Source organism: Seriola dumerili, unplaced genomic scaffold (genome assembly GCF_002260705.1).
Source record: "Seriola dumerili isolate Sdu_G_001 unplaced genomic scaffold, Sdu_1.0 BDQW01000273.1, whole genome shotgun sequence".
In the NCBI taxonomy this organism is placed as follows: Eukaryota; Metazoa; Chordata; class Actinopteri; order Carangiformes; family Carangidae; genus Seriola; species Seriola dumerili.
Window position 1 is genome coordinate 1,183,578 of NW_019174528.1, and position 24,822 is coordinate 1,208,399.

Genomic DNA, 24,822 nt, shown 5'->3' on the forward strand with positions numbered 1-24,822 from the left:
GTCTTCTGCATTTAAAAGCGAAGTTGGTGTCTTCTGGTCCTAATGCCCATATGTGCAGTGCATGTGTTTTTGGCTTAAAATGAGTCTTAATTTTTGTGAAACAGTCTGACTAACATTAGACTGATCTATGACTGAACCAACAGTACAGACCAGTCTGACATATCTGTGACAAGTGGAGACAAAGTTTAAAGAAGTGACGACACAGTGGATGGAAGTAAATATACATTCAGGTTTTTTAGGTTTTTGGAAACAACCAGAGTAATTACAAGGTTGTAATGGATGAGTAACGCCAGGAGGGGGCAGTAATGCAACATAATAGATGCCAACTGCCGTAAAAACCCAAAGAAAATAACGGACATGTCTGCAGTACACGCTGCGGGGCAGTAGGTGGCGGTAGAGCTTCTGATAGCCGCCGGTAGCACCACAGAAGAAGAAGTAGCAGCAGCAGCAGCAGGTCCACTGAGGGACGGTCAACAGTTCTCCTTATATCTTCACTGTAAATTGTCAAAACGTCGTACGCAATGAGGTAATTATCCTTCAACACGCCGAACATTACACGCACGGTGTTTGTAACAGATCTGTATGAGAAGTGTTTACGTCAGCTGATGTTAGCTCCTGTGCTAAGAAGCTAGCTGCGTGTATTGTTTGAACGCTGCCCACAGGCTAACAAGTTAGCTGGGTAGAGAATTCACAATTCATCCTTCATCCAGATGTTAAGCATGTTCACGTTGTCACCTCTGAAGCACCGGGGGTCTGTTACCCTCGTGTAGCTCATTTAGCCATTGTCTGGCAGGGTAATGTTAAGCTAGCAACGCCTGGCCAAGAGAATGAATGGACCCCCACTGTTGTCTGTACGGGAGCCGAGAAGCTCAGCAGCGTTACGTTAGCTTAGCCACATAGCTTTCCTGTTCGCTTTGCAGCGAAATCAAATGGTTAAAAGCTCTATTTCTGAGTCTCCACATGTTGCTGTGTTTGTGTCTAGAGGGGACCGCGGCAGGGGCCGGGGAGGCCGCTTCGGGTCCCGCGGCGGACTGGTCCAGGGGTGAGTTCAGCCTCCGAGCTGCTGCTTCTCTGTCTCTTCATTAACGCGTCATGACTCAAAAGCCCAGTTACAGTGTGTGAGGGTCATCGCAGTCCTCCAAGACTCCAGAGTCCTGGTTTCTGCTCATCTCAGATCATCCACAGCTGTTTTCAGTTGAACGAATCACTGCTAGACACACTCACTGAGCACTTTATTAGGAACACATGTACAAGTTCAATCAGCTAATCATGAAGTAGCGGTAGATAAAACCCTGTAGATTCACATGATGTTCACATCAAACATCAGAATAAGGAAGAGCTAACATGAGCTAACATGGAAACAACACAGACATGTAGCAGCTGAGTGTCCAGGCACTTTAGAAGAACTAAACTGCAGCTCTGATGTGAACCTGCTCACATTAAAGCTGTAGTCTCCATTATTTAATTTCAAACTGAATATGTTGAAGCTCAGTCTGAAGAACAAAACATGTAACTGTCCCAGAACTTGTGGTGTGGAGTGAACATCAGATATTCTTCTATGATGACTGTTGATGTTGTTATTACGAAACTACAAACTGTTTCTCTGCTCTTCACTCCTGTTCAGGTACCGACCGTTTGTCCCACACATCCCATTTGATTTTTATGTGGTGAGTAAAGGTGTTTCACTGCCTCCTGCAGTCTGTTTCAGCTCTTGACTGCAGCCACCATCACTGCTAGATGTGGTTGGGTGTAGTTTGGCACTGTTGCACCTGTAGCCACACCCAAAAGTGATGTCACAGTGTCCAGGAGTCGTATTCAGAGGATCTGTTACCTGCAGTGCTCTGAAATCTGCTCGGGTGAAGTGTGTTTGTGCACACACACATTATTTTCAGTGGCAGTGAGGAGAAAGTTTTAGCCTGAGGATGTTTTGTGAATACGGCTCCTGGACTTCACCTGGACATCACTGCAGCCAGGTGAGACGTTTCTCACGGGGTGTTCAGGTACCTTAGTTTTCCTGTGAGTTATGTTGAGACCACCACCACCTAATGAAACTGCCACAGCTAGCATAGCATAGCATAGCATAGAACAGCATGGGTGTGAGTACTGAAGCAGACTGTTGTTTTCCCCAGTGTGAGATGGCCTTCCCCAGAGTGAAGCCTGCACCTGATGAGACCGCTTTCAGTGAGTGTCTGCTGAAGAGAAACCAGGACCTGAGCCCCACCCCCGCAGAGCAGGTCAGTCCCAGACCTGCACCGACGCCGCACCGGTCTCTCATCACACTCTGTTCTTTACACTTGCTGACAGAAACCTTGTTTACTGCTCTCTTCCTGCCTTAGTCCTCCATCTTGTCCCTGGTCACGAAGATCAATAATGTCATTGACAACCTGATCGTCGCTCCTGGGAACTTTGAAGTGGTGAGTCAGTTACCATGGTACTGCACACTGTAAGTAGCATGATCAGTCAGCTCCCTGGTCGGATCATCATCAGTGTAATAAGTGGATCATTCAGTTTAAACGGTCACATCTGGTCACATCTGTCATTAACCCGGTTCATCGTGTCACCACATGACATTTGAACAGTGTTGTACCTGTGTCTCCTCATAGCAAATTGAAGAGGTGCGTCAGGTGGGCTCTTACAAGAAGGGTACCATGACAACAGGACACAATGTCGCTGACCTGGTTGTGATCCTGAAGATCCTCCCAACATGTGAGTCATCACCAGGAAGTGCCGTCACCTGTAACAGGCTGAATGAAAACTGCTGCTGCTTGTTATCACCCGAGTCTTTGAGATGTTTGTTGTGACCTCTGATGAACTGGCACAATTTGTATTTAATTTGGGAAACTACCTGTTTTCAGATCAGTAACATTAGAGAAGTGAGGACTAATAATCTGCTGCCACAGAAACAGGGTGGTTGTTGTTGTTGTTGTTCTCATTGAACTTATTCTGATGTGAGAAGTTTATTCACAGTGATGATTCTTCCTTTGACAGTGGAGGCAGTTGCTGCTCTGGGCAACAAAGTAGTGGAGACGCTTCGTACACAGGATCCAACTGAAGGTAACGTGTTCTCAGACGTGTTTAAGTTGAACAGTGGAGTGTAATTCCACTGTCAGACAGCAGCTGACTGTGTGTGTGTGTGTGTGTGTGTGTGTGTGTGTGTGTGTGTGTGTGTCGGTTTCAGTGCTGTCCATGTTGACCAATGAGACGGGCTTTGAGATCAGTTCAGCTGACGCCACTGTCAAGATCCTCATCACCACCGTCCCTCCCAACCTACGCAAGCTGGACCCAGAGCTGCACCGTAGGAACACACACACACACACACTCTACACAAGTTTTCTACTAAACATTTAAGGTTTTATTTCTCTGTAGCTGAGGGAGTTAGTTAAGGTCTAAGGTTAAGCAGTTTAACTGACCTTAAATATAAGACTAAGATAAGGAGAAATCCTTAAATACTTCAGTAAACATTTTAAGGAAACCTTAACTCAGACTTCTTAAATCTTAACTTAAGGTGTTTTGTGTGACCAGCCCCAGAAACTTTAATAAGTTTTCACAGCCCACAAATCTGATTCAGTCTTGACCAGATTTCCCTCATGGGAGTCCAGACATGTCGGCACCCGACCTCACTTGACCTCACCTGTTGTGACTGATCAAAGTGCGCAGAGGTTAAAAGGTTCAGCGCCTCAGTGAGTCACAGTCCAGAGAGCGGCTCAGGTGTGGAGGTTGGAGCTGGAGACACCGGGGTCATTTCATTTTTGTGTTTTCTTCAGTGGACATCAAGGTGCTGCAGAGCGCCCTCGCCGCCATCCGCCACGCCCGCTGGTTTGAGGAGAACGCCTCTCAGTCCACGTGAGGACGTCTTCTGTTTCCTGTCACCACAGCTGAGTCCTTCACTGACACCGGCACCAACACTCATCTGTCTTGTTGTTTGTTTTATGTCGTCTTCAGGGTCAAAGTGCTGATCCGCCTCTTGAAGGACCTGAGGCTGCGCTTCCCTGGTTTTGAACCCCTCACTCCCTGGATCCTGGACCTGCTGGTGAGTCCTGACATGAGACCAGAGTAAGGAACACAAGAGTGTGACCTCATGTTCTCCCTGGCCGGTGTTGTGGGTCAGTGAGCGGTGTGTGTTGTGTTTCAGGGACACTCTGCAGTGATGAACAACCCGTCCAGGCAGCCGCTGTCCCTGAACGTGGCCTACAGGTTGGTTCCCGCTCTCCTCAGGTCTCGTGCTGTTCAGTCTCCTCTGATGAGACTCTGTGTCTGAGCTTTGTGTTGGACTCTTGTTTTGAAGGCGCTGCCTGCAGATGCTGGCTGCTGGTCTCTTCCTGCCCGGCTCTGTGGGCATCACCGACCCCTGCGAGAGCGGGAACTTCAGAGTGCACACAGTCATGACTCTGGAGCAGCAGGTAGGTCTGGTCCTGGTCCTGGTCCTGGTCCTGGTCCTGTACTGCAGCTGGTTCAGGGAGCAGGTCTGAGTGTGTGCTAATGTTTGTGTGTCTGTGTAGGACATGGTGTGTTTCACAGCTCAGACGCTGGTCAGGGTGCTGTCCCACGGAGGCTACAGGAAGATCCTCGGCCTGGAGGGAGACGCCAGCTGTAAGATGATGTCATTGTTTTCATACATTAATAATAATAACTGTATTAATATAGAACTTTTCTTAACAAAGTTACAAAGTGCTTTACAAGAAAAGTAAAACTAGATAAAAGAAAAATCCAAAGTGAGCATCATAAAGTGTCAAATCAACATTTAAGGCTTTAAAAGTCAGTAATAACGTTTTTTTAAATCAATCCAAAATCTAACAGGAAGCCAGTGAAGGGAGGCGAGCACCAGAGTCATGTGACTGTACCTGTTAGTTCAGGTAATCAGACAAGCAGCATTATTTTGTACCAGCTGAAGACGGTGGAGCGAAGCCTGACTGACAGAATCAGTAAAAGCATGTACAGGTTTATGTAGATCAGTGATTGATAGAAATGAGACTGAACCACGTGTTTGAAGCATCAATTAGACATTTAGACATAAAGCAGCTGTCGGGGGATCAGGAGACATGTTTCTCCCAGGTGTCACACCTGTCGCTCTGACAGATCACCTGACGCACTGATAACACAACGTACACACAGGGAGTGACTCCTGTAATAATCTGTCGTTCCAGACCTGGCAACAGAGATGTCCACGTGGGACGGTGTGATCGTGACGCCCTCAGAGAAGGCCTACGAGAAACCTCCAGAGAGGAAGGAGGAGGAAGACGAAGCTCTGGAGGAGGGAGGAGATGGAGAGGATGAGAGCATGGAGACCCAGGAGTGATGATGATGAGGATGATGATGATGATGAGCTGAGGTTGGATCCTCAACCACCAACACACACACACACACGTTCAGCAACTCATATTTTACACCACTCCCAGTAGGGATGGTACTGAAACGGGTTCATGTTAATCGAGTGCATGTGAGGAAAATAAGCAACGTTAATATTGTTCATTTGTTTTTTTTCTCTTACAAAATGCAAAAGTCCCAATAAGAGAAGCATGAAAGCACCGGATTGATTAGTGGTATCGATAAAAGTAGTAGTACCATCCCCAACTCCGTGTGTGTGTGTGTGTTCGTTCTCTCCACAGTGGGTGCTGGTTGTTTTTGAAGAGGGTGTCCTGGACAGATCCCTGACGAGTCAGAAAAGGACTGGACTCAGTTTTATTGTCACGTTTTTACTTTCCCTTGTTCTGTTTGTATTTTGTCTTTGTTACATTTACAGTAAAGTTTTGGGTTTTTTTTTTTTAAATTTAACTGCTGTCGTTGTTTGTCAGAGGACACACACACACACACACACACACACACACACAGACACAGGCTGGTCGTCAGTATTTTATTGGAGTTGTTTTCAATATTAAATCAACTCATAAGTAAATTCAAACAGTATTAGGTCTTTATGATTTGGCTGTTTTTACATTGTTGTTGAACCTGTCTCCTCACGTAGCTTCGACAGTTAGCTTCATGATTTAGTCAAAGATGATCAGTGTGACATTTGACATGTTAAATGTGGGTGAAGCTAACAGTTAGCCTGCTCTGGGTTTGAGCTGCACGTCAGTTATTAGCAGCCTGTTCACTATAAAACACGGACAAGATCACGGAGCGGAGCATTGAGACCGGGTCAATCAACAGAAAGTGTTAATATCACACAGAGGGAGTGATGCACTGAATACGTTAACTACATGTATCACTCCGCTTTACAGGTTCTCTATTAACCGTCAATCATCATATTCAGAACATCACGACCTCAGTGTGATATTACTTTATACAACAGTTCCACGAGCGCCATGTTAGTTAAATTAGCAACAACAGATGATGTATGATTTTTTTATTTCATCATTTATTTGACTACACCAACAAATTGTTCCGCAACTGGACTGGTACTGAACATTTTCCTGACCTGCACAGTGACACTAGCTTAGACAGATATATACTTTATTTATCCCTTAGGGGAAATTCATTAGCTGCTTTTAGTGATTAATGGACCTTGGTCTGAAAAAGTTTGAGACACTGATGCTCTGTATCAAACCACACCTGTGGGAAGCGAACAGGTGTTTGTGACCTGACAGGGTGGAGGGTCAGAAGGTGAGGACTGGTTTTAGTTGGACCAGATCAGAGACACAGTTCTGAGGCAAAGTGACTTTATTCTGACTTTGCAGCAGACTGCTGATGTTGGGGAGAGTTTCAAGTGACCACTAAAACAATGGGTTACCATGACAACGGATGATGCGAGCGACTAATTCACTCAGGTATAAAATGACAGTGGAAAGGTAAGCAGGATCTAAAGAGGCTACACGCTCTGGACCAGCACCCTGCAGGGTGCAGTGGACCCGAGTCTCCCCATCTCACACACTATTATTTGGACATTTAGCTATTAGCTATTAGCACAGGATATGCTAACGACAGGAACACACGCAGTAAGAGCAGGTGGAAAAGACACAAAGGTTCCTCACAGTCACCCGTTTCCATGTCAACATAACAGTCATCATCTGCTTCCTGTCAACAGTCAGACTTCAGGTCTTTCAGTGGTCGCACACCGCAGTGGAGCTCACACCCTCACCCACGTCTGAGTGTCACAGGTGGTGCCGAGGCTGGGGGTTCAGCAGTGAGTGAAGCAGAGCAGAAGAAGGTCCTCAGGGGTCCGTATCCTCATGGAGGGACCCTGTCACTTATTTTGGGACAGGTCTGAAGGATCTGGATCCCCTGCTGCTGTCGCGGAGCGGTCAGTGTGTTAACCCTGTTAGATCGTGGTCTCTGGAAAGGGTGGGGGGGGTCACGGCTTGAGTTTGAGCCAGGGGTGGACCATGGTGAGGAGAGACAGGACTGAGGAGGCCAGGCCGCAGGCCCCAACGAAGCCCTGTCCTGTGGGGTAAATCTGCAGCCGGTCCAGAGGGATGAAGATGTCACAGCTGTTCTTCAGCAGGTCCAGGAGCAGCGGCGGGTTGCTGTACAGCACCGTCACCAGCAGGTGGAGCTGTCTGCGGAGCCACACCGCCATGACGGGCACGGCAGCACCGGCCGGAGTGGTTGGGGAGGACAGCTGGTCCTCGGGCAGGGCGGTGCCGGGGTAGGGGGAGGGCGGGGACTTGGCGGCTCTGTAGCGTGCTTCACTTTCCATGAGGAGGCGGAGCTCGTACACATCTCGAGTCAGGTTGAGGATCAGAGAGAAGAGGTAGTACCTGCAGAGTTCAGACACACAGGTGGATCAGGTGAGACACTCAGGTGAACATGTTCACTCTGACCAGCAGAACCAGCAGCTGCCCCCCCTGGACTCCCTCACCGGAGCTTCTACTCTTAGATTCAGATTCATCTTTTCTCCCTTATTATTTAACACATATATACATTTATTTCTATCAATTTTCACTTTGTGTAAATAAATGTACTTGTCTGCTAATTCATTTGTTTTTATTTCTTTATTTATTTTCTTTCACTTGTTCAAATCCGAGGACATTCCTCATACTGTCATAAGTTTTTATAAATGTTTATTATGGATGTGTATTAATATGATTTAGTGATTCTTTTCTTTTCTGAAAACGAGCTCTTTGGCTCAATGAAACATATTTGAAAATAAAAATAAAGAAACTAGGTCACTGTACTCTGAACCTAGAGCTCAGTGCCAGGTCACATGATGCTTCTCACCTGAAAGACCTCTGACTCCATTTGTGCTGGTCCAGTTTGGAGATAAGTCCAGTTTTTCCCGCCCACAGGACGTTGTCACAGGCGAAGTACATGGCTCTGTTGAGGTGGCTGATGGTCAGGCAGAGTCTCAGCACGCTGTCAGACAGGTGGATCGCCCTCTTGGCGGCCTCCAGCGCCTCCACTGAGTTTCCCAGACGCAGCACTACAGGACACACACACACAGGTCACACACCTCAGCTTTAGCATCGGGAGAACGAGTCAAAGTGGCGGCTTCACTCACACTTCCTGGTCAGGCTCAGGTGTGCTTCCAGCTGACGGACGGTTGGGAGGAGGTCAGCCGCCGCCCCGCCCCTCTGCAGCGTGTAGCCCAGCAGGGTGCAGGCGTACTGAGCCGCCCTGTGAGACAACAGAGAGTCATGAAGAGGAGGGAGACAGGTGGGAGACAGGTAGACAAACAAACACAGTACATCATCAGTGTCTCCGTCACAATAAACAATAAAAACAAAAAAGTGTCTCTCAGCTGTTTCTTCAGCTGAACCTGTTCACATCTGGAACCTGTTCACATCTGGAACCTGTTCACACCTGGAACCTGTTCACACCTGGAACCTGTTCACATCTGGAACCTGTTCACATCTGGAACTTGTTCACATCTAGAACCTGTTCACATGTAGAACCTGTTCACATCTGGAACTTGTTCACATCTGGAACCTGTTCACATCTGGAACCTGTTCACACCTGGAACCTGTTCACATCTGGAACTTGTTCACATCTGGAACCTGTTCACACCTGGAACCTGTTCACACCTGGAACCTGTTCACATCTGGAACCTGTTCACATCTGGAACTTGTTCACATCTAGAACCTGTTCACATCTAGAACCTGTTCACATCTGGAACTTGTTCACACCTGGAACCTGTTCACATCTGGAACCTGTTCACACCTGGAACCTGTTCACATCTGGAACACACAGGTCCACATCTAGAACTTGGAACCTGAACCACATCAGCTGTCAGTCTGTTTGTGGTTCCCTCTGATCCAGCCCAATGAGCCGCACCCGTACAAGTTCGGGTTCGAGGACTTGTTGCTATGACAACAAGCTTTCAAGAACCACTGTATCCAGACTGATGTTATCTCGAGTTACCCCCCCCCCCCCCCCGGTCTGAGACGAGCCGTTTCCGTGGTAACCCAGGTGCGACACGGGCCCTTCGCCGTCTGGGTGGTTCGGTTGAAGTGACGTGTAGTCCGGCTCAGACCCAGACCCACAGATCCGGTCTATGAGGTTACCTGATGATTCGCTCCTTGGCCTGGCTCTGGGCGTTAAATCGAACCCACGAGTCCATTCTGGCTCCTGGTTCTGTGACGGCTGCTCGGTCGCTGACGTTAACCAGCGGTTAACTAGCTGTTAACCTGTGTGCTAGCACTGGTTAGCAGCCCTGGAGCTAAGGTCGCTAAACTGGTTCTGAAGACACTTTTAATCCCACCACTGGTCCGCCATGTCCGGACAGGATATCCGCCTCCTCCCCCTCTTCTTCTGGGGTTAATGGCGGGTCACAAAGCGGCGTGACGGCTGCACGGCGCCCCCTGCTGTACGGAGTGTGAAGCTTCGTCTTCTCTTCGTTTTCCTTCTTCTTCTTCTTCTCCTTCTTGTGTGTTTTAATAACATAAAATTAGACGAACTAGGCCATATCAGCTTTATAGATTTAAGTAAAATTAACTAAAAAATCGTTGACTTAACATAAAAAAATCATGTCAACCTCAGAAGGGTTTTTTATGTCATTTTGACAGTCATGAACATTTATCGACTTAACAATAAACCTTGTCACAGATGGATTGGGGTTTACATTTATTATTCAGATATTTAACTCTTAACTTCTGAGATGTCCCTGTACTCCCTGTCAACCCTCTTCTTCTGTGGTATTTTTATTTGGTTTGTTTTGGGACTCAGTCTGGGCCCAGCAGTACAGGTGGTGACTGTACCTTGTGTTTTAGGCTGTGTCCGTCTTCTCTGTTCACCTCAGGACAGGTGTGTCTGTGTCTTTAATGCTGTCGTCCACCTTAGGGTGGATCTACGTCACATCAGTCCAGGGTCTTCGCTGCTGCCACAGGTGACGTCTCCTCTCAGGGGATCCTGTCTTCACGGTGTTAGGATGTAGAATGGTGTGTGTGTGTGTGTGTGTGTGTGTGTGTGTGTTTGTGTGACAGTGGCCTGTTACACAAATCAACTCTTACACTGATTAACTGTAGACTTCATGAGGAAAGCTTTTATTGATGAAGACGTATGACTTCACCTGATTAGTTCAATGTTTGTAGTTTCATAAGTTTGAGGTCACTTTGTGTGTGTGTGTGTGTGTGTGTGTGTGTGTGTGTGTGTGTGTGTGTGTGTGTGTTGAGATGGGTGGGTGTCTCTGACATGACATTACAAAGTCTGTATAAATATCACAATGCCATTAGTTGATTTTACTTTAATATCCAGTCAACATTACAAGAGCAGCACATCTTTACAATAAAATAACTACAAAATAAAAATAACAATATTCTAAAGTAGCCAAATTCAGTTCTTTACTACATAGTTTCATTATAGTTGAAGTGTCAGAATAAAGCTGTTGAATGTTGATGAGTGTGATGACGTGTTTCTGTTGTCTCTCATTAACAACAGAGTGGGATGATAAATGCATCATCAGTGGTTTTAGTGTGGGATGAAATCTGATCCAGAAATGTTTCACACTGAGACGTATAAAAATAAATAAATCAAATGTCGGGATATTTGATCCAAACCGGTTCTGAACGTTGTAGTTCCACAGGATGTCATTTTTCAACACACCCTCCACTCCTCATTGTGTAAGAGAAAGACTTGATCCAGGCCTCTGTGCAGCTGGGAGCCTGATTATTACAACTGAGGCTCTACCCACAATGCAACACTGTGTGATGGTAGGGACCTTTAAAGTCCAAGTGAGGACGTGTGAACTGAATCTACAACTATTGTAATGATCATTAACACTGTGATCACATGCAGCTGCTGTCAAAGAATCCGATTGGTCAGAAACTTCTGTCTTTGACTTTGTGGTGTATGACAGTTCAGTGTGTGTGTATGTGTGTGTGTGTGTGTGTGTGTGTGTGTGTGTGTGTGTGTGTGTGTGTGTGTGGGGTGGGGGGGTGCAGTGTGACCGATGTGCAGAGAATCGTGCAGTTTAGAGGAGGAGAGTGTAACCCAGGTTATTTTATGTAGCTACAATTTACCGATGTGCCCTAAACGCCTCACATTCCTCTGGTCCTCACTCAGTCACTGCAGCAGCAGCTCCAACAGGTGTTTGGACAAAAAATAGTTTGAAAAGAGTGAAATACAGTTCTGATGTAAGATTAAGGTCTTAATCTACCTGGGTGGGTCCAATTAATTAATTCCACTTATTGCTACTGTAATCTAGTCCCAGAATGTCTGTGAGTGAGTGAGTGAGTGAGTGAGTGAGTGAGTACCAAATGTGAGGAGGCCCTGAGACACGAGATCAGGTGCTCCGCAGCTCACAGGTAACACCAGCCTGGGACCAACTCCCTCACTTGAACCCCCCCCCTGACTCAAACTGTGACCTGATAAAATGAAGCTGGCGACACACAGGCTCTGACTGCGAAGCATCTCTGGACACATGGAGGTGACGTGATGAAGAGTGATCTGATTGTAGAGAGATCGGGATCATATGATGATGACGATGAGGATGATGAGGATGAATTTGCTAATTATCTGAGAAAGCCTACTCGAACACTTCCCTGAATACGGGCAGAGGGGAACAGATAAATGTGACATCTACTTGTGTCGTCCATGCGAAGGTTAAGATAGTGCCAAGCGTACTCATTCATATTTTACACTCACAAAGACTAAGGCGATAAACAACACTACTCAGGTAGGATGAGTCTGATGAGTCCAGATTCCTGAGGGAACCAGCTGAAAACCAAACCACAATGTGCAACATCAACGTCATGTGTAGAGAGACAGACTGTCTGTCTTCAGTCCAGTGTCGGCGCGTCTACTGTCCACAACAAAAGGCACGAATCACAAATATGCATATGTTAATGATCTTTGTAAAGCAGCTGAGTCAGACGATGGAGGTTTCCTGACAGAGTCACACTACATGTCTCAACCAGCACAGTCCGGGTTCAACCGTCTGACACTGAACGGGCCTTTTCTGGAGTGTAGGCAGTGCCACACTGTCCAGAGGAGTCCAGGAGTCCAGAGGAGTCCAGAAGAGTCGAGGAGTCCAGAAGAGTCAAGGAGTCCAGAAGAGTCCAGAGGAGTCCAGAAGAGTCCAGAAGAGTCGAGGAGTCCAGAGGAGTCCAGAGGAGTCCAGAAGAGTCGAGGAGTCCACAGACTTGCACTCAGTCAGCTGCGGCAGGTCATGTGACCTTTGTTTCTCTGACAGTTCATGAAGTGTGATTAAATAATCACAACATGAAATGTAATTTATCATTTAATCTTCTTTGATTCCATTTTTATTTTAATTTCAGTTTTTACTTTATTATTAACTAATTAATCTGTTCATTTGTCTAATTTAATCTAATTAAGAGGAAACAGCTTGAACCTTTAGCACCATGTAGGATGACTCCTACAGCAGCAGCTGCTCTGATGTCATCAGACTGAGCAGTAGCCTCCTCTACACAGCCTGGGGGAGGGGTGGGGGGTTCGGGGGGGTGCACTGTCATCCTGGCAATAAGCCTGCAGTGGAGGTAGTCACAGTCCCAGTCAACTGGATCTGTGTAAAAGGGAGAGACAGATGCTGACGCTGTGTTAGGTCAAGCCTCTGATTCCTGAACTCTGGGGGGGGGGGGGGGGCGCCATCAGTCTCCCCGGNGACTTCCTGGACACAACTCGCTCAGATCAACTGCTGGTTTCCTCACTGGTGAGACCAGAGGAAGGCACAGGTATCACATGCTCAGGTGGTCTGGTGTTTTTCACGTCCATCCTGCTGTACAACTGTCTGTGCACCTGACCTCTGACCTCTGACCTCAGCCTCTCTGCCTGGGGCTCAGGTGGGAAACTAAACTGTGACCGTGTAGTTATGAGGTATTCTGGCTTTGGTTACAGACAGGGTAGCACTGTCACAGAGAACAACAACACTACTTTAAAGCTAAATGTTTTTGGCTTTTTAGCCGTTTGGTAGAAAAATAAGAGTTTGAGCTGAGCGCCGTCAGAGCTGACAGTTTGATACAGTGAAGAGCAGCACAAGCACAGATGACTCACATAACACTGGTTCCTGAATCCACACATCAGTCCTGCTGAACCAGCAGGACTCAGTTTTCTGTCTGGAGAGTTGTCGACTCCTGGAGAACACGCTCATGTACGTGTGTGTGTGTGTGTGTGTGTGTGTGTGTGTGTGTGTGTGTGTGTGTGTGTGTGTGTGTGTGTAGTCCATGAGTGAATGTGCAGAACACTCCTAAAATAAATGTAGGGAAGTGGATTTCTGACACGCGTCCCTGCATTTGTATAGTGCAGACGAACTGGTCGGAGCATGGATGAAGCTCTCCAGAGTCCAGTCCAGAGTCCAGAATCCAGAGTCCAGAATCCAGAATCCAGAATCCGGTCTCTCTGAGTCCAGACTGGAGAGTAAAGCCTTAGAAATATCCCAGACATCAGCACTTCCTGTCTGCGTGGCTACAGACCTTTTGGTTTCAGTGTGGGTATGTGTGTGTGTGTGTGTGTGTGTGTGTGTGTGTGTGTGTGTGTGTGCGCACTGATTGTTACGAGCATCATATGTTGTTGTTTCTGTGTGTTTCTGATTGATTTACTTTATCATTTACATATTTGGCCTGAAGCAGAAACAAACGTGTGTGTGCACGTTCACAGAATCCAGATCACAATCTGAACGTGGTCTTGGTCTTCAGTTAGCAGGTCCTGGGTCTGCCAGTGGCATAGTGTGCAACACCTCATCCAGAAGCTGCAGGGCGCGGTGCAGGTGGACCTCCACCCAGCAGGGGGTGTGTTTGATGCTCTGCCGGGGGTAGTCCGGCCCCCAGCCCTTCACGAAGCTGAGCCGCAGGATGCACAGTCGCCTGAGGTCGTCCACGCCGATCCCGGCCGCCGCAGACAGACCTGAAATCACAGGTGACAGACCCACTGACAGCTGATCCACACAGACCACACATACATGTCTGACATGATCACATGATCACAGACACATTAGTTTGACCGGATTAATCTTAATGTTGGTTAGATCAGTTATTTTGTATGTAAGTATAAACAAGTATTAAGAATCATAAATTATATACATTTATATCGTCCGGTTATTCAGTCGCTCCGAAGGTTCACAGGCTTTTCTTGGACTGTTGCGGCTGAAAAACCTGATTTCACGGAAGCTTTCCTTAAAAAGTTGTGATGTTTTTAGAAGTTTTTTTCTCTGCTTTTGTCTAATTCATTAAAAATGTAAGGCAACTTGTTCCAGGTCAGTGCAGGTGGTGACCCAGTCTTCACAAATCTTATAGGGAAAAAGAAGAAGAGACTCTGCTCCTCTGTTGTGTCTGAATCACAGGTAGAGCTGATCTTTATAACTTCATGAATTTATCAATTTATAAGGGAGTGAGAGTGAAGGATGAATGAAAGGATGTTTTCTCTTTTCATCTTCAGTAATTTGTGCAGGGCCTGATACGATTGGTTCAACTCGCGAGAAACTGTGATGATTTTTGATCAAAGTTGCAGTGATTGGACAAAAATGCAAGGTCACGCAGACTTCACAGGGATTGGCTAAATTTGCGTTAATTATTGCGATTGCGACTCGTTAATAATGAAGTTTAATTACATTGGTTGTCATGGTTTCTATGATAATGCTAGTACACACTGTAATGCAGATGCTGCAGAGCTCTGTCTGTGACCGCTGATCACTGGCCTTTGTCAGAAAACACAGTGTGAGTTTGGACTTCTTCAGCTCTGAGCAGCATCTGCAGGTTTCCTCACAGTTTGTAGCCTGAGTGGCAACATCTGGAAACCACTGGCAACTGGATGTTGTGAGAGCTCAGTGTTGGTGAACGGGTCAAGAAGAGGATTTTGTATTTTAATGAAGTTTGAACAGTACTTACTGACTGCAGGAGCGATGCCTCCGACGCTGCCCGGACCAGGAATGTTTCCCGCCACAGCGGCGGCCTGTGCAGCAGCTGCAGCCTGAGCCGTCGCCGCCTGCTGCTGCATCTGTCTGTGGCACTGTCGCAGGTCAAACACCTGATCAACGCACAAACAGCTGGAATTACAACAGCTGGACAGGCAGCGTCACTCTTCACAACACAACAGTTCATACTTCAGTCTGTTACTGCAGCTAAAAAAAGAGCTAATTTCAAATGGAAGTTGGGCTCAACGCTGCCCCCTGGTGTTTGTGTGTGAGAGAGCGAGAGCTGGATCCAGACCTTGATGTAGGCTCCAGGGTAGATCTTGTGTACAGCGTCACCTGGAGCTCGGCCCGCCTCTCTGTCCAGGTAGTAGCTCTGTACAAACACAGCGTGGTCGCTCATGCAGCGCATCCACACGTCACCTTCACCACGACACTCCAGCTGCACACCTTTACCTATGTGTAACCTGAACACACAGGAGACATCAGGACAAGCACTTGGTCTATGGTCAAAAGTGAGAAACAAAAGATTTCACTTGGTTGTGTTTTGAAGAGAAACGTGTGCAGGTGTGGAGTGAAAGGTGACTGTCTTTTTTGAGAGGCCTCAGACCAGCTACAAGTAGGGATGGGTATCGTTAAGATTTTAACTGGACAGACCTTTGAGTCTGTCGTGCTGACACAGTCTCAGTCTTGTAGCTTTTGGAGTCTTACTGTTATTTTCTTATCCCCAGTATTTAGGGCACAGCGTCCTAACCGATAAGCAGTGATGCAGTAGAGAGGTGTTGTTGACTGTATAATGTATACGGATTAAATAAGGTGTTTCTCTTTACTACTTATACATAGAAATATCTATAAATCCATTATAGAGATACAGCAGAGGAGTGTCTGTCTCCATCCACTCACCTGGCTCTCTCACTGGCGTCTGTGCGGTGGACGTTACTGAGCTGGCCGAGGCAGAAGCGATCGCCTCCTGACGGGTCGACGTAGCCATCCACGGTCACCACGGGGCAGCTGGAGGGCACCTTGAACATCTCGCCCACCTGAACGTCCATTTCAAAGTAGGAGATCGAACACCAGAACTCTGGTCCTGCAGTGAAAACAGACGGTTAACAAAACTCTGCAGACGTGACGCGGCCTCCCTCAAACACAACAGCTGTACGTGTCATGTTTGCGGGCAACGTCTCTGTCCTCATGGTACATGGACATAAATAAGAGGACGAGATGCAGTAACAGAGGGTGACTGTGTGTTCCACTGGATTTACTGAAGTCACAGTTTTATCTGCCTCTGTGAACACAGTGCAGCTGGAAAACAAACTGAAAATAGAGCTGATTCTTAGAAAGATGGAGCAAATATCTGATAACTGTCGCCAAGATAAACAATCCATAAACTGTAAAAACACTGCAGGCTGTAACTGCACTCTCCTCTCTTTTATTACTGAAGTTCATTTGGCTGCATTTACCGCGTCCTCTGTTACAGGACTTTGTCCTGGTCGTGTTATCACATGAGCTCTTCCATTACAAATAATAAAGAAAACACAGAAGAACCAAAAGGAAGTTGTGGTTGCACATCTTCACTTCTTAGAGATAAATGTGTCAGATCAACTCTGACTGTGGAGGCAACATTTCCTCTGATGATACTGACAGAGAATCCGTGTGTTTGTGTCTCTGAGTTCCTGCAGATGACCAGGATGTAAATACTGACGCTCATGAACACATCTCTGAACTCAGATCAACAATTCCAGTTTAATTCAAGTCCAAGAACACTGGTTAAAACCAGTAGCACCAGTGTCAGTGTCTTGGTTACACACAGTCTCTAACCTGGATGATTGGACACAGAAGGAGGGAAAGAGGTGGAGCCATGATGCTGAGACCCTGAAAAGCACAGAGAGTGTAGATTAGTCCACGAGCTCAGCCTCTGGAGGGATGTGCATGTTTCCTGAGCATTTATGATTCATCAATACATTTTCCATATATGTATTAACACCACAGAGCCGTGAGGCACTGAAGTAAATACAATGTGAGAGACTTTCTAAACTGACAGACATCAACATTAGATCTTCAGGTTTTGAAGCGTGTCTTACAGTGGTGGTTTGGATGATGGAGGGGAGGTTGTTGGTGACCACGCCCATTCTGCTGGGGTCCAATGGGAGTGTAGGAGGCCGTGCTGCTGCCTGTCCAAACTGCTGTGTTACAGAAAAGTAAAGAACCATCAGTGTCCATCAAAAAAACTAACTATCTATCCATCCATCTATCTAATCTTTATTTTATTTTATTTTTGGTAATGAACATAGTTTCTCTGATTAATTTTATATATGTTCATTAACTCACTGTGTGTGAACTCACTGTGGAAGACAGCCTGGCTCTGAGAGTGTTTATTGCTGCTGTATCCGTTCTGTCCATGTGAGTGAGCAGGAGGTAGGGAGGGCTGCTGTGAGTGGGGGGGCTGTGAGGGTTGCTGGGCAGCCTGTTGCTGAGGTGGAGGTTGAGTTGGAGTCGGAGGTCGTGGAGCCGGGGTCATGACTTGAGCCTGTGGAGATGCAGTTTGGAGATGGCTGTCGCTGTGAGCGCCCTGCAGTGGCATCATGGAGGCGGAGCCAGACACTGGGAGGACAACAAGGGAACACATCAGATCTGCTCTATCTATCTAGATCAGATGTTACGTTATGTTACGTTACTGTACAATACTTTACGTAACATTATGTTACATTACGTAAAGTTCTGGAGCTGACCTTTGGGTGATACAGGCAGGTTAGTGTATCTGCTGACAGGTGGGGGTCCATGGGGCTCAGAGGACAGCTGTCGAGGAGGCAGGGGCTGGCCATAGTGGTCCGGAGGAGGCAGCTTCAGGGCCGCTTGGTGGTCAGATAGAGGCATGCCGGGGGGGAGGTCCATCTGTATACAATCATGGATGTATTCCTCTTTGATGAGGCCGCCTGGTGTTGCTGCAGGACACAGGAGGTCAGGTCAGAAATGTGAATATTGTCAGTCATTTACAAGCGCACACAGACTCTCAATGAAAACAGCAGAACATTTAGTTTGTATAAAATCACTCTCTCCCTCTCAACAAATCAAAATATGTATAAGTCTTCTAAATATATAGCAATTTTAAAAAGCTGTCAGTTGATCTCTGGATGTCATCACGTTACGTCACGTCACGTCACGTCACGTCACGTCACGTCACGTCACGTCACGTTACGTTATGTTGCGCTACGCTAGGTTACGTTACAATCCGTGAGATAAAATCTCATGGAAAGATAAATGAATAGACTCACTCATCTTCTAAAGTGACAACAAACTCAGTCAGATCAGAGGATCTGAATCAAACAGCCTCTCTAGTTCATCAAATATCATCCAACATCACCTACATAATGAAAAAGCTATTATTGATTATTTATAGTGAGGTCCATTAAGTCTAGCCATCAATAGTCTAGATTCACTGCCCATCCTGCATGTATTCATGTTTGTTCAGCAGGTTTTAAACTGTCCTTCCCACCATGCACTGCAGCCTTTTGTCACAATGTCAACTTTAAAGGTGCAATGTGTCAGATCTGGCCAGAATTTTAGATTAAAATGTTCAAAAAATGAACTAACACTGTCAACAGTGTGTGAAGGAGCCACAGTGACGATGTCATGACCCAGACCTCCATCTATTGTATTTCAGACATATCTACTGAAATTAGCATGCTAACCAGCTAGCCTCGACCTGTCCTGAGATGCGGTTTGATGCCAAGCTCACAACTTGTCTTTTAGACTGCTGAGTAACAACTTATGTCTCTGTAGCGAAAAGTATCAAAAGCATAATATCGAAGTATACTGAAAATATCAAAGACAATATTTATAGGTCAGATCACCCAGCCCCACTCTAAAGACTGTTGTGCTGAAATTATGTTGAGGTCCGTGAGTGTGTGTGTGTGTGTGTGTTATACATGTGTGAGAACATGACAGTCAACCTGACCCTGAGTGAGGTCATGATGTGGAGGACTCACCTGTGTTTTGAAGGCTGAGACCAACTGTGAGAGAGGACAGAGAGAACACATTAGAGAACTCAGAACATGAGGAATCACAGTTTGTAGAACTTCACTGAACGGTTGTTAAAGACGACCTACCGATGCCGGGAGACACAACCCTCTCGTAATGGTAGGGGTTGACACACACGTTGTCATACTTCAGGTCAAAGGCGTACTGGCAGAACTTGACGTGCTTGAGTTCGTTCTTGTGGAGGTCGGGCCAGCGCCACAGCCGTGCATAAATGACATGAGGAAAGCCTTTCCTGCCCGCCACCTGAGGAGAGAGCATAGGCTCATCACAACACCATCTGTCATGGTCACTGAGTCTAACCACACACTGACACCTGGTTTAGAGTCACCACCTTCTGGCTCCATGAGTGTTTTCAGGACTCCATGTGACTCCATGTGATTCCCTCCCCACACAAATCATTATTTATTAATGATTTTTATTCCTCCACGCCAGTGACAGTCAGAGCTGTAGCCATATTGTTTTCAGGTTGTCAGTATCTCTGAAACACCTTGACGGAGCGGTGCTGTCCGTGGTGCTGAGCTTTAGTCCCGTAGAGGACCAGACTTCAGCATCTGGCTCAACAGGCTCACGACAACAAACAGTGACAGTCTATCCGCCACTAAATTTCAGAACTTGATGTTTATAGAGCTTGATATCTCAAAATCATGTGATATGTACTCTTTGCTTTCCCGTGTCTGATTGACAACTTTCACACCAACCTGAACAGAGCCAACCAAACACACAAGTGTACCAGAATTCTCCAGGTTCCCCCGTAAACCCTGATCAGCACATTGACAGGGAGGGATTGAGAGACGTCAGTGGGAGGCTTCAGGGTTGTGTTTTTGTTGTGCTATCACCGTGTGTGTTCACAGGTTGGATATACCATGAAATAAAATGAACATATCTTATATAATATACAAATATTCTAATATATGAACTCCACAAACTGGCCCTGAGTCCTGGTCTGTAAAAAGACACTCGCGCAGATCAACCTGAGAGCAGTTTCAGATTCTAAAAATAGAATTAAACTGAAGGTAATGCACATAAAGTACAATCTGTGTATGTGAGGTCGACTGACCTGCAGCCTTCCGTCCAGTGTCCTCTGGATGGTCACACACTTGCTGGGATGGACGCCGTTGGTGGTGATGGCGGTGATGAGCGAGTCCAGCTCGTCCTTCTTCTCCTTCAGCTTCTTCACCAGGCTCTCGATGGCGCGCTTGGCGAAGCCCTCGTTCTCTCCGCCCTGCCGGTGGCACATGAGGCTGTGGACGATGCTGAGGCAGGCGTCGCTGCTGCTCGGAGGGTTCACCGACATGATGCTGCTGCCACGGGACACAAGATCAACTCAAGTCAATATCCACTGTGGCAAACTCATGCTGGCCCTGAACTCCCTGTGTCTGTATCATTATCATCATTATTATCATTATTGTTATTATTAGGGCCTGAGCTCTGAACGGCGCCTGTCCTGTGGTTAGAGCGTTTCAGACCACCAGCTGTTTTATTCTGGACACACTCACATTTAAAGATTTTACCTTCTCTGCAAGTGAGGAGATGAAAAAGAAAAAACTCTCGTGAACTTTTACTCTCAAGTTTTAAGACGTGAAGTCCTGAACATGCTCAGCAGGTTAGAAAAACGTGAACATCTATATTTCCATAACAACTGGACATCTTTCTCTACTGAGGAGGATGATGGCCTGAGACTGTAGTGTCAACTGTTCTCAGCATGTCCGTCCATACCTGTACCTATCTGGACCTTCCCCCTCCTGTATGTCACATTACTACTTTACCTTGATGTGAGCTGGCTGAGGGGCCTATAGGACCACACCAAGCTGTATTAAATAATGACTTATTATTATAGAAGCTCACAGCCAGACTGTCAACAGCCCTGTTCAAACCTGGCTGGGATCAGGGCTGTGGAGCCAGGACAGCTGCTGTACCCAGTCAGACCCAAGATCACTGTGGTGGTGTAAAAGGCACATTAGCATATTAGCCACCTTGCTATTATAATAATAATAATAATAATACATTTTATTTATTTATATATACAGTAATATATATATATATAATTTAAAAATATTAATATTTTTTAAAGCAATTTCTTTTAATTTGGTATTAAAAATATTTTTTAAAGCAATTTCTTTTAATTTGGTATTAAAAATAATTGTCTTTTTTTTTCTAAATTCAATGATTAAATGATTTCGTAATACCTGTTAAGTGTAATTTGTTTATTCGTTATTGAAAATTGTTGTCCTTGGTTTTTTTTCTAAATTTAATGATTAAATAATTATAATATTATATCATGTAATATTAATATTTGTTAAATATAATTTATTTTATTCAGTTTTAAAAATTCTTGTCACTGTTTTTTTTTGCAATTGTTTGATTGTGAACAAAGATTGATTGTGTTTGTTAATTTGAAGAATTATATAAATGTAAAAAACCGTCCTGCTGGTATTCATATAGAGAGGAAAGAAAAAAAATATGAATTTTAGTAAGGTAAGAGCCAACAGAAAAATAGATATTTCCAATAGGACTGTGAAATTCCAATAGAACCAAATATATTTCCTATAAATATCCTATATGATAATCAGAAATGTAGAAGAAAGGACTTATTGACAAGGGTTAGTTTTGGTCTTTTTTAAGGTATTACAGTCAATGAGAGGCAAAACACTTGGTATTGCTGTCTTGCTTACCTGGTATTAAGTTGGTCAGCCAATGAGTGACCAGAGAGTTCACTGGCATCGTGATGGCCCAGCTCTGAATCAGTCCCTGTTGACGGAGACCAGGAATTAGTGGATGCCAGTTTAGTGTGCAAATCCAACAGTGGTTAGAGTGGTGAGAGAAGAAGTACTCAGATCTTTTACTATGGTGCATGTTGTAATACTACAATAATACACATAACGAGCAAACGCTTGGTATTCAAAACCTTCAGTCCAGCAATCAAGTATTGTAGCAGTGGGGGACAGATCGTCTAGTCCTGCACGGCAGAGGCTGACCCGCTGACTCTAAGACCCTGGTACTGGTCCAGCTGAAAGACTGAAGTGATGAGCATCTTTCATTAGACACTCACTGCCTGGTCAACAACCAGATCTTTCAAACTTCACACCCTCAGAACAAAGACCTCCTGCCATAAATTAGTCGTCTCCAAGGCCTTATAGCATAATAATAGGGTGTAAGACATAATGTTACAAGGTGTATCTGGTATAATTCTATAAGGTGTATCTTACATAATGTTATAAGGTGTATCTAACATAATGTTATAGGGTATATAAAAACATAATTCTATAAGGTGTATCTGATATAATGTTATAAGGTGTATCCTACATAATGTTATAAGGTGTATCTGATGTAATGTTATAGGGTGTATCTGATATAATGTTATAAGGTGTATATAACATAATTTGAAATGGGAATACTTGAGTCCCCTTAAGGGAAGTTTGGGATTTGTGATATTGCGCTGTACAAATAAAATGTTGATTTTGATATTCCTACTTTAAACATGTACAGTACAGTCTGTGAATTAATGGATTAGCTGCTAGGCAACAGCCTAACATACATGTAACATACAAGCATCTCTGAAATTGCACATGTGAACAGTTCAATACTGAAATTTGCACAAACCACTTAATATACTGTACCTAGTAAGATGCCCTTCAACACAGCTGTTTATCATAGAGTCACGGAGCATGTGAGCAGCCTGTACACTGACAGTCACAGGTAACGTCCCCTCCCTAACACACAGACACACCTTCCGTCCACGTCTGTAACACGCTGCTCATCATACAGGCCCAGACCCGGAGGACACCACGCTTCAGATGAAAACTTCCATCAGTGTGGCAGGAAAACACAGCCACGTTGTCTGTTACCTGTGTCTGCCCGATACGACCTGCGCCAGGCCACAGTCACTTCACTGACATCCCATATCGGTTAACATGCGTCACGAAGTCCGCTGTCTCAGCATGTCCGAGCACCAGCTGACACAATGAACCCGCACATTTCTAATTTATCTGGCTGCTCCGAGTTGAACCGAGAGAGACCGGAGAGGAGGACACGGAGTACCCGGCCCGCAGCAACAGTGACGGGGAAAGAGTGAGACAGCAAGAAGAGCATAAAAACAACAATTCAACAAGCTAATGTGAGCGACTTCCCCTCTCTCCCTCTCTGCCTCTCCGGTCTTTGGTCCGGTCGTGACACCGGAGACAGCGGGAAACAGTAACGGTCGAGATGAGCGGCGGGTACTTACACATGAGCCGGAGCGGGGAGAGGAACTTGGACAGAAAGACGTGGGAGCTCCGCGAGCTCTCTCCGTGTTGACCGGAGCTGCTGTTTGTTTGTAGCCCTTTGTATGAGCTTGTGTGTCGGCGTACACACGGCCGCTGGGTCCGGCTCTCCCCGGACAGAACCAGCTACTGTTTATTTCGCAGATGTGTCGCTGCGCCAGTTCGAGTGTCTCTCTGTTGTTTTATCCTTCTAACGGCCCCAGTGTCTCCTCGTGCATCCTGCCCGTTCCTCACGCGCACGCCACAATAACAATAGAGGGGAGACGTCGTGCGCGTCGGCGTCTCGACATGCTGCAGCCAATGGGCGCTCAGCTCTCACGGGGACTGCCGCCCTCGGCCAATCGCGAAGCGGTTCTCACAGCAGGGCCGCGAGCCAGGGTCTGTCTGGTTCGCCTAGATTGACAGGTCCGCGAGACTGTTTTTTTAAGGTGGCGCCGCTGAGATTAGCGCCCCCCCCAACACACACACACACACACACACACACACACACACACACAGGTCCTTGTTTTACTATATTCGTGGGGACATTATGACATAATGCATTCTCTAGCCCGTCGCTCTAACCTTAACCATAAAACCATCACAACAGGGTGACAAACTCCAACCCTCAACCTGACCTCAACCTACTAAAACTGAGTCTTACCTTAAAACCTAGCACCAGGTGTTAACCATCAAACAGCCATCTATTCTTGTGGGGTCCAGCAGTTTGGACTTTGGAATAAGACATTATGAAATAATCATGAATTAATACAGACAATATATGTAATAAAACAAGGAATTGTGAAAGGATTTAATTGAAAATAAACTCATATCAGAAATATGAAATGTTATTTATCCTGCTTCTTCTTTTTTATTTAAATGAGCAGTTTGAACCCCATAAGTTTAGTAAAAGAAGCCTGACACACACACACACACACACACACACACACGCACGCACGCACGCACGCACGCACGCACACACACGAGCTGTAACAGTTGTTTGAGCAACACTCTGCTCTCCTGAGGTCATGGTCAGCCTGTTACAGCCTCAGATTGACACTCATCCTCCACATGTTCTACTTTAATCAAACAAGATAGATTAATCTCAGACAGAATAAAATAAGACGTTTTGCATCCCTCCCCTTTCAGCTAAAGATTTTTGAAGGTATCACTCACAACAGCCAGAGGGTAGCTCTTTATTCCACAGGTCCATTATTTCCTAATTATTTTCTAATAACTTCTTAAATGTGTCCTGGAAATAACTACGTCATCTGGTAATACTAGAGAGAGCGCTCCATTGGTAAACCTCCAATT

The 24,822-nt window shown here is 45.8% G+C and overlaps 3 protein-coding genes across 4 annotated transcripts; 1 reads left to right on the plus strand and 2 right to left on the minus strand.

The window, feature by feature from the left end:
- The first annotated feature begins 415 nt into the window (after positions 1–415).
- ilf2 (interleukin enhancer binding factor 2) lies at positions 416–5,296 on the plus strand. The gene is made up of 14 exons (XM_022757330.1): positions 416–526; positions 983–1,042; positions 1,625–1,667; positions 2,130–2,234; positions 2,337–2,414; positions 2,604–2,706; positions 2,989–3,054; positions 3,179–3,295; positions 3,765–3,843; positions 3,943–4,030; positions 4,133–4,194; positions 4,286–4,400; positions 4,500–4,590; positions 5,145–5,296. Exons 1-14 carry the CDS (start codon positions 522–524, stop codon positions 5,294–5,296), a joined length of 1,164 nt encoding a protein of 387 aa, XP_022613051.1. The 5' UTR covers positions 416–521.
- A 541-nt stretch (positions 5,297–5,837) lies between these two features.
- Positions 5,838–9,667, minus strand: pex11b (peroxisomal biogenesis factor 11 beta). Its single transcript, XM_022757331.1, has 4 exons — positions 9,438–9,667; positions 8,435–8,550; positions 8,155–8,356; positions 5,838–7,694 (listed from the first exon to the last, which is right to left on the minus strand). Exons 1-4 carry the CDS (start codon positions 9,491–9,493, stop codon positions 7,289–7,291), a joined length of 780 nt encoding a protein of 259 aa, XP_022613052.1. The 5' UTR covers positions 9,494–9,667; the 3' UTR covers positions 5,838–7,288.
- Positions 9,668–13,932: 4,265 nt separating this feature from the next.
- Positions 13,933–23,738, minus strand: LOC111230597 (mothers against decapentaplegic homolog 4-like). Of its 2 annotated transcripts, none has more exons than XM_022757386.1 (13): positions 23,493–23,738; positions 21,943–22,018; positions 20,328–20,571; positions 19,339–19,513; positions 19,219–19,242; positions 17,962–18,174; positions 17,576–17,833; positions 17,314–17,415; positions 17,051–17,104; positions 16,136–16,319; positions 15,531–15,699; positions 15,210–15,348; positions 13,933–14,229 (listed from the first exon to the last, which is right to left on the minus strand). In XM_022757386.1, the coding sequence occupies exons 1-13, from the start codon at positions 23,494–23,496 to the stop codon at positions 14,018–14,020; spliced, it is 1,854 nt and encodes a 617-aa protein (XP_022613107.1). In that variant the 5' UTR covers positions 23,497–23,738; the 3' UTR covers positions 13,933–14,017. The 2 variants fall into 2 exon arrangements, with proteins under 2 accessions (XP_022613107.1, XP_022613106.1); XM_022757385.1 differs by having other exon boundaries at positions 17,561–17,833.
- Positions 23,739–24,822: the final 1,084 nt, after the last annotated feature.